Source organism: Mesoplodon densirostris, chromosome 2, assembly GCF_025265405.1.
Source record: "Mesoplodon densirostris isolate mMesDen1 chromosome 2, mMesDen1 primary haplotype, whole genome shotgun sequence".
Lineage (NCBI taxonomy): Eukaryota > Metazoa > Chordata > Mammalia > Artiodactyla > Ziphiidae > Mesoplodon > Mesoplodon densirostris.
Window position 1 is genome coordinate 57280966 of NC_082662.1, and position 15353 is coordinate 57296318.

A 15353-nucleotide genomic window follows, 5' to 3' on the forward strand; every position below is an offset into this window, starting at 1 on the left:
TAGGTAAACAGGACAGATTTTTTAATTTTTAGGGGTTTGTTTTACCAAAGATTCAAAGTTAAGCTACTTGTCAATATCATAATAATCCTGTGATCTTTTCATACCATATTGTTCATCCAAAGAGCATACCAAATTTTGTGTGTGTGTTGTTTCAATGTAATTTATTTTATTTTAAGGAAACATATACATGAATTGGAGAATTGTCTTCCTCTGGGCATCTTGGTGTCTTTTTGCTGTGCCTTTGTTTTTTAGGTTCTTGCTATCAAATAGGGTCTTTTAGAAATCTCTGAGAAGAAATAAAAGTTCATAAAATTTTGTATCACGTGTTAACTGAGGAAAAATATCAAGTCTGTATGTAGTTTGAAAAGATTACCCCCCCACCCCCAGAATATTGTGGTATCTTAGAATGGAGCTCCTAATATAATTTGTATACTTTTTGAGTTACTGGTCATAAAATTAGTTAAGTGAAGGTGTCAGCATTTAAAAATAATGAAATAGAACAGAAAATATCAGAGTGCATTGCACATGATAGAAGTGTTACCTCCTGATACTTTTGTTTTGGAAATATATATATGTATGTATGTACTGAGGCACAGGTATAAAATGTATTCCCTTACTGTGGGTCATGGTCAGAAAAGCTTGAAAACACTGGCTCAGAAAACTCTCGTTCATTTTATCTTCTTCCAGCTTTTGTTACATTATTGAATGGAGAACAAGCCCAGAATGCAATTCAGATGTTTCATCAATACTCATTTCGAGGAAAAGACTTAATAGTCCAGCTCCAGCCAACAGATGCTTTGCTGTGTATTACCAACTTGCCCACTTCTTTTACATTAGAAGAGTTTGAAGAACTTGTTCGTGCTTATGGAAATGTTGAGAGATGTTTTCTGGTCTACAGTGAAGTTACTGGCCATTCCAAAGGCTATGGATTTGTGGAATACATGAAAAAGGACTTTGCTGCAAAGGCTAGATTGGAGCTATTGGGTAAACAGTTGGGAGCATCAGCTGTCTTTGCACAGTGGATGGATGTTAATCTCTTGGCCGCAGAGCTCATTCATTCTAAGTGCCTTTGTATAGATAAACTCCCTAGTGACTACAGGGATTCAGAGGAGCTTTTGCAGTTTTTTTCCAGTATCCATAAACCTGTGTTTTGCCAGGTATGTATTTTTAAGTCATCATTTGAAATATTTAAAAATATCTGCATATGTATCTGCATGTACTCACATATTTATTATACCTATGTAAATATCACAATGAATAATCTAATTCTAATTGAGTCTGTAATGAACACTTTAATATGATGGTAAATTTTATTTATTTATTTTTGTATTTTTTTTGAATTTTTGAAATTTATTTTTTATACAGCAGGTTCTTATTAGTTATCCATTTTATACATATTAGTGTATATATGTCAATCCCAATCTCCCAATTCACATGATGGTAAATTTTAAATCAATCCCTTTTGTTGATGGGCCAAACTATATTGTCTTTATGTAATTATGTATGTCTTAACAAACCCATCACTTAACACATCCACCTTCTCATTCCATCCACTCTTGAACCATTCATGCATTGATCCTTTTATCCACCCACATTTTGTTTATCACCTTCTCAGTGCCAGACACTATATTGCTAAATGTCAGAAATATAGAGAATAGAAAGATACTCTCTTAATACCGCACAAGTTTGTGGAAGAGACTGACAAGCAGATAATTGTAAATCCTGTATGAAGACTGATATGATGGAAAATAGAAAAGTGTTATGAGGTGTAAAAAGAATGCATTATTCTATTTTAATGGGGTCATGGTAAGTGAGACATTTAGAGAAGATCCTGAAAACTGACAAAACTGGTAAGAATTTTCAAGCACTTTGAGTAAAATTAAATATATTCTACTAAATAGGCAAAAACATATACTGTATACAACTGAGAGGTTATCTAGTCTAGCTTTCCATCTGGTAAAAAAAAAAAGTTACAATAATTGTGAGTGATCATTTAGCTTCTGTTAAAATATTTCAAAATAATGGAAAATTCACTAGATGACAAGTCAGGCCATTACATATTTAAATGGCTCTCATACTGAATGTAAATATTCTTCTTTAAAACTGCTGACGCTATGGAATTTAAATGACTTTGTCTTTTGAAAGACTTAAAATGATAGTGTAATTTTTTTGGCATGAAGGTTATAATGAACCAGGAATAATAAAAATATTTTAGAAGTTTTCAAAAGGTTAATAAAGCCACTTTACAATGCCTTTATCAGTAGATCTGTTAAAGTCAGGCTGTCTCGCTTGGTAGGTTGACATAGACTATATGGAAGACACAGAAGGGAACAGAGGGACTAATGGCTTTTACAAATCTGATTTTAAGATTTGGTTTGGTTAAAGGGAATGAGATTGTAGGAGAAATGTTTGGAAGCGGTAGATATTTTTCCTTTCTCCCATGCAAATGGAAGAAGTTTTTTGGTGGAAAAAATATTTGAGGACAGTTTTAAAAGGAAGGAAGAATGTGAAGAAAAAATAGAAATTCAGTCTACTACACAAAAAGCTTCAAAAATAAGAAAAGAAACTAAAAAGGACTGGAAAATGATTTAATTGTAGTATCAATTTATGGGATGCCAAATTCAAATAGAAGTATTGTAGATGTGTCTTCTCAAAGACATACGAAGCTGAATTTTATCACATTTATCACTTTATAGCATCAGTGTGTTTAAGATGATTCAGACATGTTAAACACTTAGAAATTTTTAGTGTCTTATTTTGTTCTTACTTTTGCTCTAGAAACTTTTTAGTGGCTTATTTTGTTCTTACTTTTGCTCTTTGTACCAGTCTTTACAGATCCAGGACTTTAGTATCTTCTTTTACACTCTTACAGGTGGGTGACTGGAAATAAATTGAGTTCTGCATTGCAGGAGTTTATTTGGGGCACATTCAGAAAAAGGTTGTGTTCTGCATATGGTATTTTAAACAAACCTGGGGCACAGTTTTCCTAAATAAGGTTTGCTTTGGTATACTTCACCAAATTCCTGGGATCTGCCTAAAATATTTTAAAAAACTTTGAATGTGGTTCCTTCTACCTTTCTTCTCTTGATAATGCAAATGTTATTTTACATAGATTTATGATCCAGTAATTGTTCAGCATGTTTCATCATCTGCGTATCTGGTGAATTTATTTTAAAGAAAGTTTTAATTGTTGTGTCCCATATTTTTCTATAAATTATTAGTTATATATATATCTTAATATATAGGGACTATTATCATTTGAACATTGACTTTTAAAATAAATCAGAGATTCAAAGAAGTAAAAAGAAACCTGACAGGGCTTCCCTGGTGGCGCAGCGGTTGAGAGTCCGCCTGCCAATGCAGGGGACACGGGTTCGTGCCCCGATCCGGGAGGATCCCACATGCCGCGGAGTGGCTGGGCCTGTGAGCCATGGCCGCTGAGCCTGCATGTCCGGATCCCTGTGCTCCGCAGCGGGAGAGGCCACAACAGTGAGAGGCCCGCGTACCGCAATAAAAAAAAAAAAAAAAGAAAGAAACCTGACAGAATCTTACTTTTCCCATCTTCTAGAAGGACTGCATGTACCCAACTAGTAAACTTTTATTTTCAGAAGGAAAGAATACATTATTTTCACCAGTATCATGCTCTGAGACATTTGTCCTTGAATTTTTAGATGACATACTTGTAAATAAGTATTTCTAGCTAAATATTAGAATTCCCTTTTTAATAAATGTATCACATCAGCTTGCACAGGATGAAGGTAGTTATGTTGGTGGCTTTGCGGTGGTTGAATATAGCACTGCAGAGCACGCTGAAGAGGTTCAACAAGCAGCTGATGGTATGGCCATCAAGGGAAGCAAAGTTCAAGTTTCCTTCTGTGCCCCGGGAGCACCAGGGCGAAGTACATTAGCGGCATTGATAGCAGCTCAACGCGTGGTAAGTTTGTTCTTCTTTTAGGATATAAAAAAATTCAAGTAGCATTTTAATCTATCCAAACTAGTCAATCATTGATTGGACCTTCAATATATTTTTATTATGTAAAGATAACCCTTCTTTTTTTTTTTGACTGGCTAAATGGTACCTCTGCCAAATCAAGCCAGGAGTCAATACAAAAGAAGAAACTGTGTTTCATAACGTGTATTCATCTCAAGAAAAAATTTTGAGGAAACTTCATTTATTCAGTAAATGTTTGAGTTCCTGTTCTATAAGTTTTGAGTGAGTGCAAGGTGCCCCCTTTTTCAGTGTTCATAAGTATCCATAGTAGAAGTAGCGGGAGGTGGCTCCTCATTTTTGTGCACATGGCACAGTTGCTAAGTTTCCAATTCTGAAAATATCTAGTCACCACTTTTGCAGGCGGCACACTCTGTCCTCTTGGAGAAAAAGAAACAACTAGGTGGCTTGGTGGCCTTACAAATGTCTGGCATTTGTTTATAGCTGATCCCCCAGCAAAACTAGCTGTCTCTTGTCAGCCACTCTTTTCCATTTTCTACAGTGACTCTCTCAAATCTTCACTCTTTTCCTGTCTTTGTCCTTCTTTCTATCCAATGATCGTGGCTCCTACTTTATAGAAATATAAAGGCCATGTGCTGGACTCATTCATTCAACTTTTCTCACACTCCCCCAGCAAAAGTGCCCCCATTTTTTCTCTTAAATAGCATTCATTCCATAAATACTTTTTGGGTACCCACTGCATGGTAGGTATGTCAGAGATGTTTAGGATTCATCAGTGAACAAAACAAAGATCCCTGTTCTCTCGGAGGGAGGGCTGTGCCTCCTCCTGCCAAAGCAGGGGCTCATGCCCATGTCCCCCATCCTCAAGGATCTTCATCCTCACCTTTCTACTTACTTTCACTTGTTGTTCACTAGCTCTATCCCACCTGCTTATAAATACGCTCAAATCTTTTCCTTTAAAAATCCTCTCTAAATACGAGCCTTTGTAATACTTTTCCCTCACAACTGGAGCTTCTTGAACAATTAGGTCCCACTAGTCACCTTTTCTTCTTTTCTCATTTCCCTCTCAGTCCAATGCAATATAGTTTCTGCCGCCACTATTCAAGTGAATCTGTTCTCTTTAAGATTAACAGGAATTTCTTAATATTCAGTCGAAAAGGTCCTTTTCAGTCTTTCTTTGCCTGGTTTCTTTGCAACATTTAAAACCAACCTCCTGGGACTTCCCTTGGTGGTCCAGTGGTAAAGAATCCACCTTCCAATGCAGGGACCGTGGCTTCGATCCCTGGTCTGGGAACTAAGATCCCATATGCCGTGGGGCAACTAAGCCCACGCACCACAACTACTGAGCTCGTGCGCCTCAACGAGCGAGCCCGCGTGCCACAAACTACAGAGCCCACGCGCCCTGGAGCCCGCGCGCCACAACTAGAGAGAAAAGTAGTGAAAGATCCTGCATGCCTCAATGAAGATCCCGTGTGCCGCAACTAAGATCCAACGCAGCTAAGAAAAATAAAAAATAAGGAAAACAAATAAAATAAATATTAAAAAAATATAAGACCGAACGCCTACTACCTTGAATTCTGCCTACCGTTTGTTTCCTACCTGTCTAACCGTCCCACCCCTTTCTTCTCTTTCCCGAAGGGCTGCTATCAGTAGCCTTCTGTATTTGGCCTCCTCACTTTCTTCCTCTTCAGCACTCCAGTGGTTTTAGTTATTGCCTACCAGTGATGATTTCCAAGCATATATTTTTGGACCCACTTGCTCTAAGCACTAAATCTGTATTTCCAAATGATATTTAAACAGCCCCTTTTGATGTTATATAAATAGTTCAATTTCAACATTTCCAAAAGAAAACTATTTTTCTCTGGGACCTGCTTTTCTGTGTTCTATAATATCTATGTATGGCATCAGTTCATTCAAACTAGAACTGTCTGAATTAAAAACTCAGTTAATCATGATTGGTCTTCTTCACCTACTCCCTAGATCAAGATGTCGAGAATATTAGCAAATTCTTTCAGTTCCACCTCCTGGTATCTATTAAATCCTTGAAACTTGTCAGCATCTTTGTTACTTTACTCAGGATCTCATTTTTCTCACCTTGATGGTTCGAATAACCTGCTATGTGGTTGCCATGTCGTTAGTCTTCCCTATTCTAACCCATCTTCCATAGTCCCACAAGAGTGATCTTTCTCATCCTCAAACCAGATTATGTCACTTTCTTGCTTAATATTCTTTAATGCGTGCATAATTTCAATTCCTTACCATGGCATACAGGGCCCTTCATGTTTAGGTATTAGTAACAGTGAGGAATCTTAAATTTTTCTCAGTCTTAAAAGTAATGTGCTGCATTGATTTTTTTTCTGTAGATTCTTGGTACATATCCTTTATCAAGTTTTCTGATTTAAAAAAAAATCATAAGTAGGTATTGATGTTTATCAGAGTATTTCTACAACTATTGCGATAATTTCATGTGATTTCTCCCTAAGTTCATTAATGTGCTGAATCCAATTGATAGGTTTTTCTAATGTTACTCTATCCTTGTGTTGTAAATCCTAATTGATAATGATTTTTTTTCCTATGCATTGTTTGATTTTATTGGATAATATTTTATTTGGTATATGTGCAAATGTGCTCATAAGTCAAAATGCTTAAATTTTGGGGTACCATTTTTACTTAATTTTGGAATCAAGAGAACATTGACCTCATTAAATGATTTACACATTTTTCTCCCCCTTCTCCTTTTCTTTCCATTTCATGGATCAGTTTGTATAAAATCGGGGTCATCCGTTCTTTGAAAGTTTGAGAGATCTCATCTATGAAACTGTGTAGACTTACTCCTTGAGCCTCTTCCAGAAGGAAATCATTGATTACCACTTAAGTTTCTTCTGTGGATATTAGGTTTATTAGTTTTATTTTTCTCTCTGTGCACTATATGTGACATTTGATTATATTCTCCAAATTTATCCACTTTTGAGTTTTTAAATTTATTGGCACATAGCTATTTATAAAATTTTATTTAAAATTTGTCATGTCTAGTCTCCTCTTTTTATCGTATATTTTATTTATTTGCATTTCCTTTTTTTTCCCCTTGATCAGTCTTGCAAACTATTTATTTTGCCTTTCAAAGAAACAGCTTTTGTTTTGTTCATTATTTCTCTTTTTTCTATCTTTCGCTTATTGCCCTATCTTTATAACCTCCTTGCTTCTTTCTTCTTTGGATTTACTCTCCCCCCCACACCGCTGCCCATCTTTAATGTTATCAGTGGTTAGCTCCTCTGTTTTCAGCTTAGATTGTTTTCTGATGAACATAGTTAAAGTAAGCTTACTTCTATAATGCTATACTTATGTGTCATAAATTTTATATTATGAATGTTTCAATTTTTGTTATGATTTCCTTTTAGCTTAATTATTGGTTTTTTTCCAGTTTATAGCCACCTAGGAATTTTTAAAAGCTATTCTTCTGATATAGATTTCTTTTGAGATATAATTGATATACAACATTATATTAGATTTCAAGTGTACAACTAATGATTCAGTATTTGTATATATTGTGAAATGATCACCACAGTAAGTCTAGTTAACATCTATCGCCACACATAATCACAAAATTTTTTTTTCTTGTGATGAGAACTTTTAAGATCTACTCTCTTGGCAACCTTCAAATATGCAGTAGAGCATTATGAACTGTAGTCATAGTCACTGTGCAGTACATTACATTCTCATGACTTACTTCTCTTATAACTGGAAGTTGGTACTTTTTGACCCACGTTACCATTTCACTCACCCTCCACCCGCTCCCTCTGGCAAACATCAGTCTGTTCTCTGTATCTATGGTTTGGTTTTGTTTTTGTTTTTAGATTCCACACATAAGTGAGATCATACAGTATCCATCTTTCTCTGCCTGACTTATTTCACTTAGCATAATACCCTCAAGGTCCATCCATGTGACTACAAATGGCAAAATTTCATTCTTCTTTATGGCTGAATACTATTCCATTGTCTGTATACATACACCACATTTTCTTTATCTGTTCATCCATTTTTGGAAACTTAGGTTGTTTTCATATCTTAGCTATTGTAAATAATGCTGCAATGAACATGGGGTCCATATATCTTTTCGAGTTAGTATTTTTTGTTTTCTTTGGATAAATACAGAAGTTGACTTGCTGGGTCATATGGTAGTTCTATTTTTAATTTTACGAGGAACCTCTGTACTGTTTACCAACACTTGTCATGTTTTTTTTAAACTATACTTTTTTCCTTTATTTTCATTTCCCATCTACTATTGGATAAATTAGAATTTTCTTCTTCTGCTTCGAGAGTGAGATGTTCTGTTTTATCCTACTTGTGATTGTTCCTAACTTATTAACACCCCTAGGTTGATCAGTATCTCTTTCTTCCCACTTAGTTCATTCTAAACTCCATCCTGCTTCTTCCTTCTACCCCACCTGCCACCATATTGGGAGTACATACAGTACATTTTTACTTTAAGATTGCCTTAATTTTTTTGGGGGGGGGGGCTGCACTGCACAGCTTGCAGGACCTTAGTTCTCCAACCAGGGATTGAACCCAGGCCACGGCAGTGAAAGCACCAAGTACTAACCACTGGACCACCAGGGAATTCCCAACCTTAATGTTTTTGTTTTTATGGTCCTGGCTTTTGTATACAAGGTTAAAATTAACTGTGATATTATAAACCCTAATTTGCATGTATCATGTAATATCATCATGCATTTATTCTCATTTCTCATTTTCAGAAAGGGTTTCATGTAGTAAAAACTTTTTAGACTGTGTATGGCTGGGGATATTTTTTATTTCTTTTCCATATTTAAGTAATAGCTTAGCTGAATATAAAAATCTAGATTCAAAGTTTTTTTCTGCAAATTAATATTTGAAAATATTAATTTGTTGCCTTCTTAAATCCAGGGTTGACGCTTTGAGAGTGAAGATGATATTAATCTGCTTCTTTTTTTTTTTTTTTTGAGATATGTTCTTCCTCACTGGAAGTTTTTAGTATGGGAGGGGTGTTTGATGTTCTTAAATTTCACACCAAAAAAATGTAACCAGGTGTGTGCTTTTTTCTATATCATATTTGGAACCCTTTCATTTTGTGGTCTTTAATTTTTCTTTAATACTGGGAAATTCTCAGCCATTACTTCTTCAAAGATTCCCTTTTTTTCCTAATCCTTCAGGGACTCCTATTATATAGATGTTAAGACTTCTAGTCCTTCATTGCCTTGGTTTTCTCTTGTTTTGTTTGCATTTTTCATTACCATGTTTTACTTTGTTTGTATTTCCCTCTTTATCCTTTGCTCATGTATTCTGGGAAGTTTATTTGACCTGACCTTTCAGATCACTATTTTGTTTTTCAGTCGCATATATTCTACTGTTTAACTTATCTGTTAAAGCACAGAGTAGAGGTTAAGAATAATGTTTCATGAGTTTCTCCAGTTTCCTCACCTATAGAATGGGGGTAAAAACACAAACCCTATAGAGTTGTTTTGGGGCATTAAGGGATCTAATCCATGTAACATGCTTAGAACAATGCCAAGTATATATAGTGATGGCTGCTATTATTTTTCTCCAACAGTTGTGTTTTTCATACTTCATATTTCTAATTGGTTGTTCTTTATAACTGCTTGTCCTTGTTTCATGTTACCAATAAAAATATATTATCTTTTTTAAGGATGTCTGTTATGTTTAGTTAACATTCTTATTATTTCCTATCCTTTAATTCTGCTTTGTCTCTTATAGGTGCTTCAGTTTGTTGCCTTTAGTTTTTGTGGCTACATTCTCCCGGTGCCTAGTTATTTTGTTCTGTGGATACATATCTCCTTTGGTAGGCGGGTATGGCAGTTGGCTTCTTTGTATGTGAGCGTTTAGAGATTGAGGGGCTGGAGATGGAGGAGGAGTGCTGAAGGCTGGTCTCAGCTAGGGTTTAGGGAAGGCAGGCAGGAACCTAGGGCTGAGAACCTCTGCCTTGACCATCTGGCCTTGACCACAGCCCTTTCCCACCCCAGCCAGGCAACCCTGCCCCTTAGAGCCTCTTAATCTCTTCTTCCAACCCTGCTCTTTTCCAAGTTCTGCCTTCCTCTATTATAACTCTTCCACCCTTCCCAGTGGGAGGAAGGAAGTACAGAAGGTTGGAGGATGTGGGAAGGAAGTTTTCGGTGCCTCTACCTAGTGTTACATGGTCCCCACTGTCTCTGAGTTTGCACGACACCCTGCTGTTAATTCACTGCTCCTAGGCAGTCACTGGACTGATGCTGCTGTTTTCCTGCTTTTTCCTAGCCATGATCCCTAGGGGGTGATGTGGAGGAAGAAACAGTTACACAACTAAAAGGCCCTTCCCCAAGCTATCCTGTCTGTGGGTCCAGCCTCTCTCACACTCTTGAGGCACTACCTTGTGTCTGTCCAGGGATTTCTCACGGGTTTAGTGTCAGGTTCTCAATCCATCACCCTCTCCCTCTTAATGTCACAGCTTGGGATGAGAGAGGGAATCCAGTTATCCTTGTCGGTTCTCCATTTTCTCCTGGCTGGAAGTTTATAGTTTTCCTTTTACATCATTATATTAATATTCTCATCTATCAAGCTGGCTTTTAAAATCTGAGAACAATTTCATATATTTAGGAAGCTACCCAATTACATGTATGTAAGGCCAGTTCATCTTTGTCTCATATTAGAGATTAAGGTAATGAATTAAAGACCGTTATTATAAGAAAAATGTTGCTTTGTAAGGCATCCCACATTATTAAACTTTAGATCAACATTGTAGTAAGGTTCTTCTACAGTATCAAAATATTCATCCTGTGTCAACAGGTTACCTCCCTGTTAATAAATTCAGATTCCCCTGATATCTTTCTACTTGTATGAAGAGATTTATCTGACTAAATCATTAGTCCTCTTAAAGCCAATTTCTACTTAACTGAAACATTCTATGAAGATTTCAGCGTATGTTGTATGGTAGAATATCTTATAGTTAGGAATTGTGGTAGAATGTGTACAACAAGTATATAATATAAAGCAAATTGTGGTTATCATAAAATCGATCTTATCAGGTGAATGAGAATTTCTGGAAAAAAGCCTTTACAGTTTCATCTTTGTGCTTATCCTTGTTCTAATGTTTTCTATTTCTGTATTCATCGAAGATGCACAGTAATCAAAAGGGCTTACTTCCAGAGCCAAATCCAGTGCAAATTATGAAAAGTTTAAACAACCCTGCCATGTTACAAGTTCTTCTACAACCCCAGCTCTGCGGGCGAACTGTTAAACCAGGTAAACTTCATGTGTGCTGATTAAACGTAGAATGTTGGCATGAAGTTAATTGTGCTGTTTTACATGAAAAACACACTTAAATTAGTCCAAAAATATTTATTTTTTCTAGAATTTATCAGTGAATATATAAGATATAATTTATTTTAATTAATCTGAGGTGAAAATATGTTTTGACTGTTTTTGATAGGGACAAACTGCTTATGGGTTTCCTGATTTTTTAAAAAAACTATTAATACGTATTAAATATTAAACCTTCAGTTTAGTTACTGGTTGACATGAATTTGTAAACCAGGTAACACATGGCTTAATAAGGTAATATTTAATATACTACATTGTTACAGCCTATATTAAACAAAGGATATGATACTTTTCTATGTAATATTTTTGGCAGAATTACTTTGTTGGAAAGTGCTAAAGGTCTGTTTCCTCTCTGCTCTTTCTTTTTCATTGTGAAATTGTTTCACTTTTTAGAAAATGAGAAAAGCATCATTTTCTAAGTATTATGGAAATTTTTATAATATTGGCATACATTAAATATTTAGTATTCGTTGAGAAGAGTTTATTTACCTTTTGAAATGCACAACTGTACATACACAAAATGTATGTTTTATCATTATGAGGAAATGAATGCCTATATTCAACACTAAGCTTTAGATTACGAATGTTTAGATTAAATATATTTATTCTGTTTCAGCTCCAACTGGTCTAACACCAACTAGTGTATTGCAGTTCAGTTCTAGCACCAACTGCCTAGAGTTAACACAGATCCTACAAGTAAGGGCTTTGTCCCCAGCAGGTCTGCCCCTACTTCAGACAGCAGCCACAACTTCAGAGGTCCCCTGGTCACCTTCACTTCTGACTAACTTGCTTCAAATTTGGGGGTTCCTGTGACCCCCTCAGGTTCAATAATTTGTTAGACTCACAGAACTTAGGAAAGCACTCTACAGTAAGTCCCCACCCATACAAACGAGTTCCATTCCAAGAGCGTGTTTGTAAGTCCAATTTGTAAGTCCAACAAAGTTAGCCTAGGTACCCAACTAACATAGTCGGCTGTATAGTACTGTACTCTAATAGGTTTCTAATGCTTTTCACACAAACAATACATAGAAAACAAACACAAAAAAATAAAACATTTTTAATCTTACAGTACAGCACCTTGAGAAGTACAGTAGTACAGTACTACAGTTGGCATCCAGGGGCTGGCATCAAGTGAAGAGGCAAGAAGAGTTACTGACTGGAGGAGGGAGAGGAGGTGGGAGGTGGTAGAGCTGAAGGATTGTCAGTGATAGGAGACGGAGGGCAAGCTGCACTTTCACTCATGCCTGATGTTGACGGCACAGGTTCTGGTTCTGGTTCCTTGCTGAATTCAATTCTATCCACCCTCTTGAAAAAATGATCCAGTGATGTCTGGGTAATAGGCCTTCTTTTCTCGTCATAGATGACACAGTAGCACTGGATTGCACTCTGAACAGCTGTTGCAACCTTCGTGTACCATTCTACGTTCGGGTCCTGTGCCTCAAAACTAACAGTGCCTCCTCAAATAAAGAAAATCCCCTTGCCATTTCCTGTGTCATGAATCTCTTCGGTTCTTTAGTTACTTCTTCTTCCTCTTGTCTCTCTTCATCCTTTCTCTGGGCCTCCAATTCCTGGCACTTCTTAGCAGTACCAGCTATATCACCGCTGCTTTTATGCTTGCCTCCAGACATCCTGGGTTTGAAATAAAGATACTGTACTACTGTACTCTATACAATACTGTACAGTAAAGTACACAAAAGCACAACCACTTGTAGAGGATGCACACACATGACAAGGTACGCCAGCCACGTAAACTAATTTACGTGATTGGACGTGTGAACACACATCTGCATCTTTGAAAGTTTGCAACTTGAAGGTTCGTATGTAGGGAACTTACTGTACTTATGATTACAGTTTTGTTATAAAAGATGTAACTCAGAAATAGCCTAATCAAGAGACTTAGGGCTTCCAGACTGGAAGGTCCTGACTGCAGAGCTTTTATGCTCTTTCCCCATGGAATCAGAGCACATCTGCCTTGCAGCACACGTGTGTATTAATTAGCCAGAACTCCCTACTGCACTAACTTCAGTGTCTAGAGTTTTTATTGGGGTTTTGCTATGTAGGCATGACTGGCCATGTTACTGAGTTCTATCTCCAGTCCCCCTCCTCTCCCTGGAAGTCAGGAGGTTAGGCTGATACCATATTGCTCACAGCCCTAGTCCTCTAATCACATGGTAGGTCTTTCTGGTATGACCAGCCCCCATCCTGAAGCCATCTAGGGGCCCACACTGAGTCACCTCATCAGCATAACAAAGACACTCCGATCTCTGGGGAAATTCCAAGGATTTAGAGTTTTCCTTCCAGAAACCAAAGACAAAGACCAGTTAAATTCTTTATTATACCAACAATGTTCATATTAAGTACTTCATATAATCATCAATTATCTCTGTGTAAGAAGTAGCTTTAGAGGTGACCAGCTCAGCCTACTATGCAGTCAGATATCCCTTCTACAATTTTAATGGTATAGTGATATCCTTTGCATGTCTTGACTACTCAAAGCATAGAGCAGCTCATTATTTTCCAAAGCAGCTATTCCCTGGTTTGACATATTTAATTACTAGGTTTTCCCTTATATTAGATGGTGATTTCTATGACTTTTAGCCACCTATTCTAGTTCTTCCTATGAGGAAACACAGAATAAATCTATTCCTTCTTCCATAAGAAAAGCCTTCTAATGTTGAAGACAGCTATCATGAAACCTTAGTCATCTTTGATTTTCTTTGTCTTCTGTTCTCCAGACCAGTGGTCTCATTTTATTTATTTATTTTTTGACTATGCAACTCTATCAGTAAAGTATATTTTTATTTTTATTATTTTTTTTTTAACATCTTTATTGGAGTATAATTGCTTTACAATGGCATGTTAGTTTCTGCTTTATAACAAAGTGAATCAGTTATACATATACATATGTTCCCATATCTCTTCCCTCTTGCGTCTCCCTCCCTTCCACCCTCCCTATCCCACCCCTCTAGGTGGTCACAAAGCACCGAGCTGATCTCCCTGTGCTATGCGGCTGCTTCCCACTAGCTAACTGTTTTACTGTAAAACAGTGCCACTCTCTCACTTTGTCACAAGTAAAGTATATTTTTAGTAGAGCCCCAATATATACAGTATATGTATCACTTACATGTCAATTACATGAATGTACCTTTGTCAATCCATATGTTAAGAAATGATAAAGCTTAATATTTTTATATTTTAAGATGAAAGTAAATATAAATAACAGTTCTCTTTTTTAAGAACAATTGTATTTATTTTTTTATTGAAGTATAATTGATTTACAATGTGTTAGTTTCAGGTGTACAGCAAAGTGATTCATATATATACATATATATTCTTTTTCAAATTCTTTTCCCTTATATGTTATGACAAAATATTGAGTATGGTTCTCTTTATACACCTCTTCTATTCTCTTTGTAAACTATAGCTCTGTATTTGACTTTACATAACATGTCATAGGATACGCTCTCTAGAGCACCCCCCGCCCAAGTTGTCCGCTTGTAGAGATACCTAGGTTGTCTGGGTTGCCCTGAAATATGGTGTACACAGACATGAACTTATCCTATAGATGGGTTCTAATCAGCACAGAATGCAGTGGGATTTCCTTCCTATGATCATTATATTTCTATTAATGCAGTCCAAGATTGTATCAGAGTTTAAAGAAGTATATTACACTCCTGTGTCTCTTAGAAAGTATAGTTCACACCTGGACTATCTTTAGTAACTTCTCCCCCAAATGATTTTTGTCTCATGTTTTCATCTAAGATATGTATTCTCCACTCTGCTTTTCTACTCAGATTGGTGTATGACCATATGAGATTAGGCTTTTTTATTTTAGTGCTACTTTTACTGTTTTAAGAAAGATATTTCATTATTACACTGATAGCTTTTTCTTTGTTTGGAATGGCCAGGGAAGAGGGTTAAATACCTTACTTGAACACATGCAAAGAGAGAGTGTATGGAAAGTTTCTTGGTGTTCAGGAAAGACAAGCTATCTTGTTAATCAATAAATTTCATTCGTTTTTCCTTTACTATGTTTTTTTACTATATCTTAACT

General features: G+C 36.3%; 1 protein-coding gene across 2 annotated transcripts in view; it reads left to right on the top strand.

The window, feature by feature from the left end:
* The window catches only part of RAVER2 (ribonucleoprotein, PTB binding 2), a 113381-nt gene that overhangs the window by 39927 nt on the left and 58101 nt on the right, over positions 1 to 15353 (top strand). For both annotated transcript variants that reach the window (XM_060089911.1, XM_060089913.1), the window contains exons 3-5: positions 688 to 1157; positions 3743 to 3934; positions 11095 to 11221. In XM_060089911.1, the coding sequence (XP_059945894.1) occupies positions 688 to 1157; positions 3743 to 3934; positions 11095 to 11221 (789 nt within the window). The remainder of the gene's footprint in view (positions 1 to 687; positions 1158 to 3742; positions 3935 to 11094; positions 11222 to 15353) is intronic.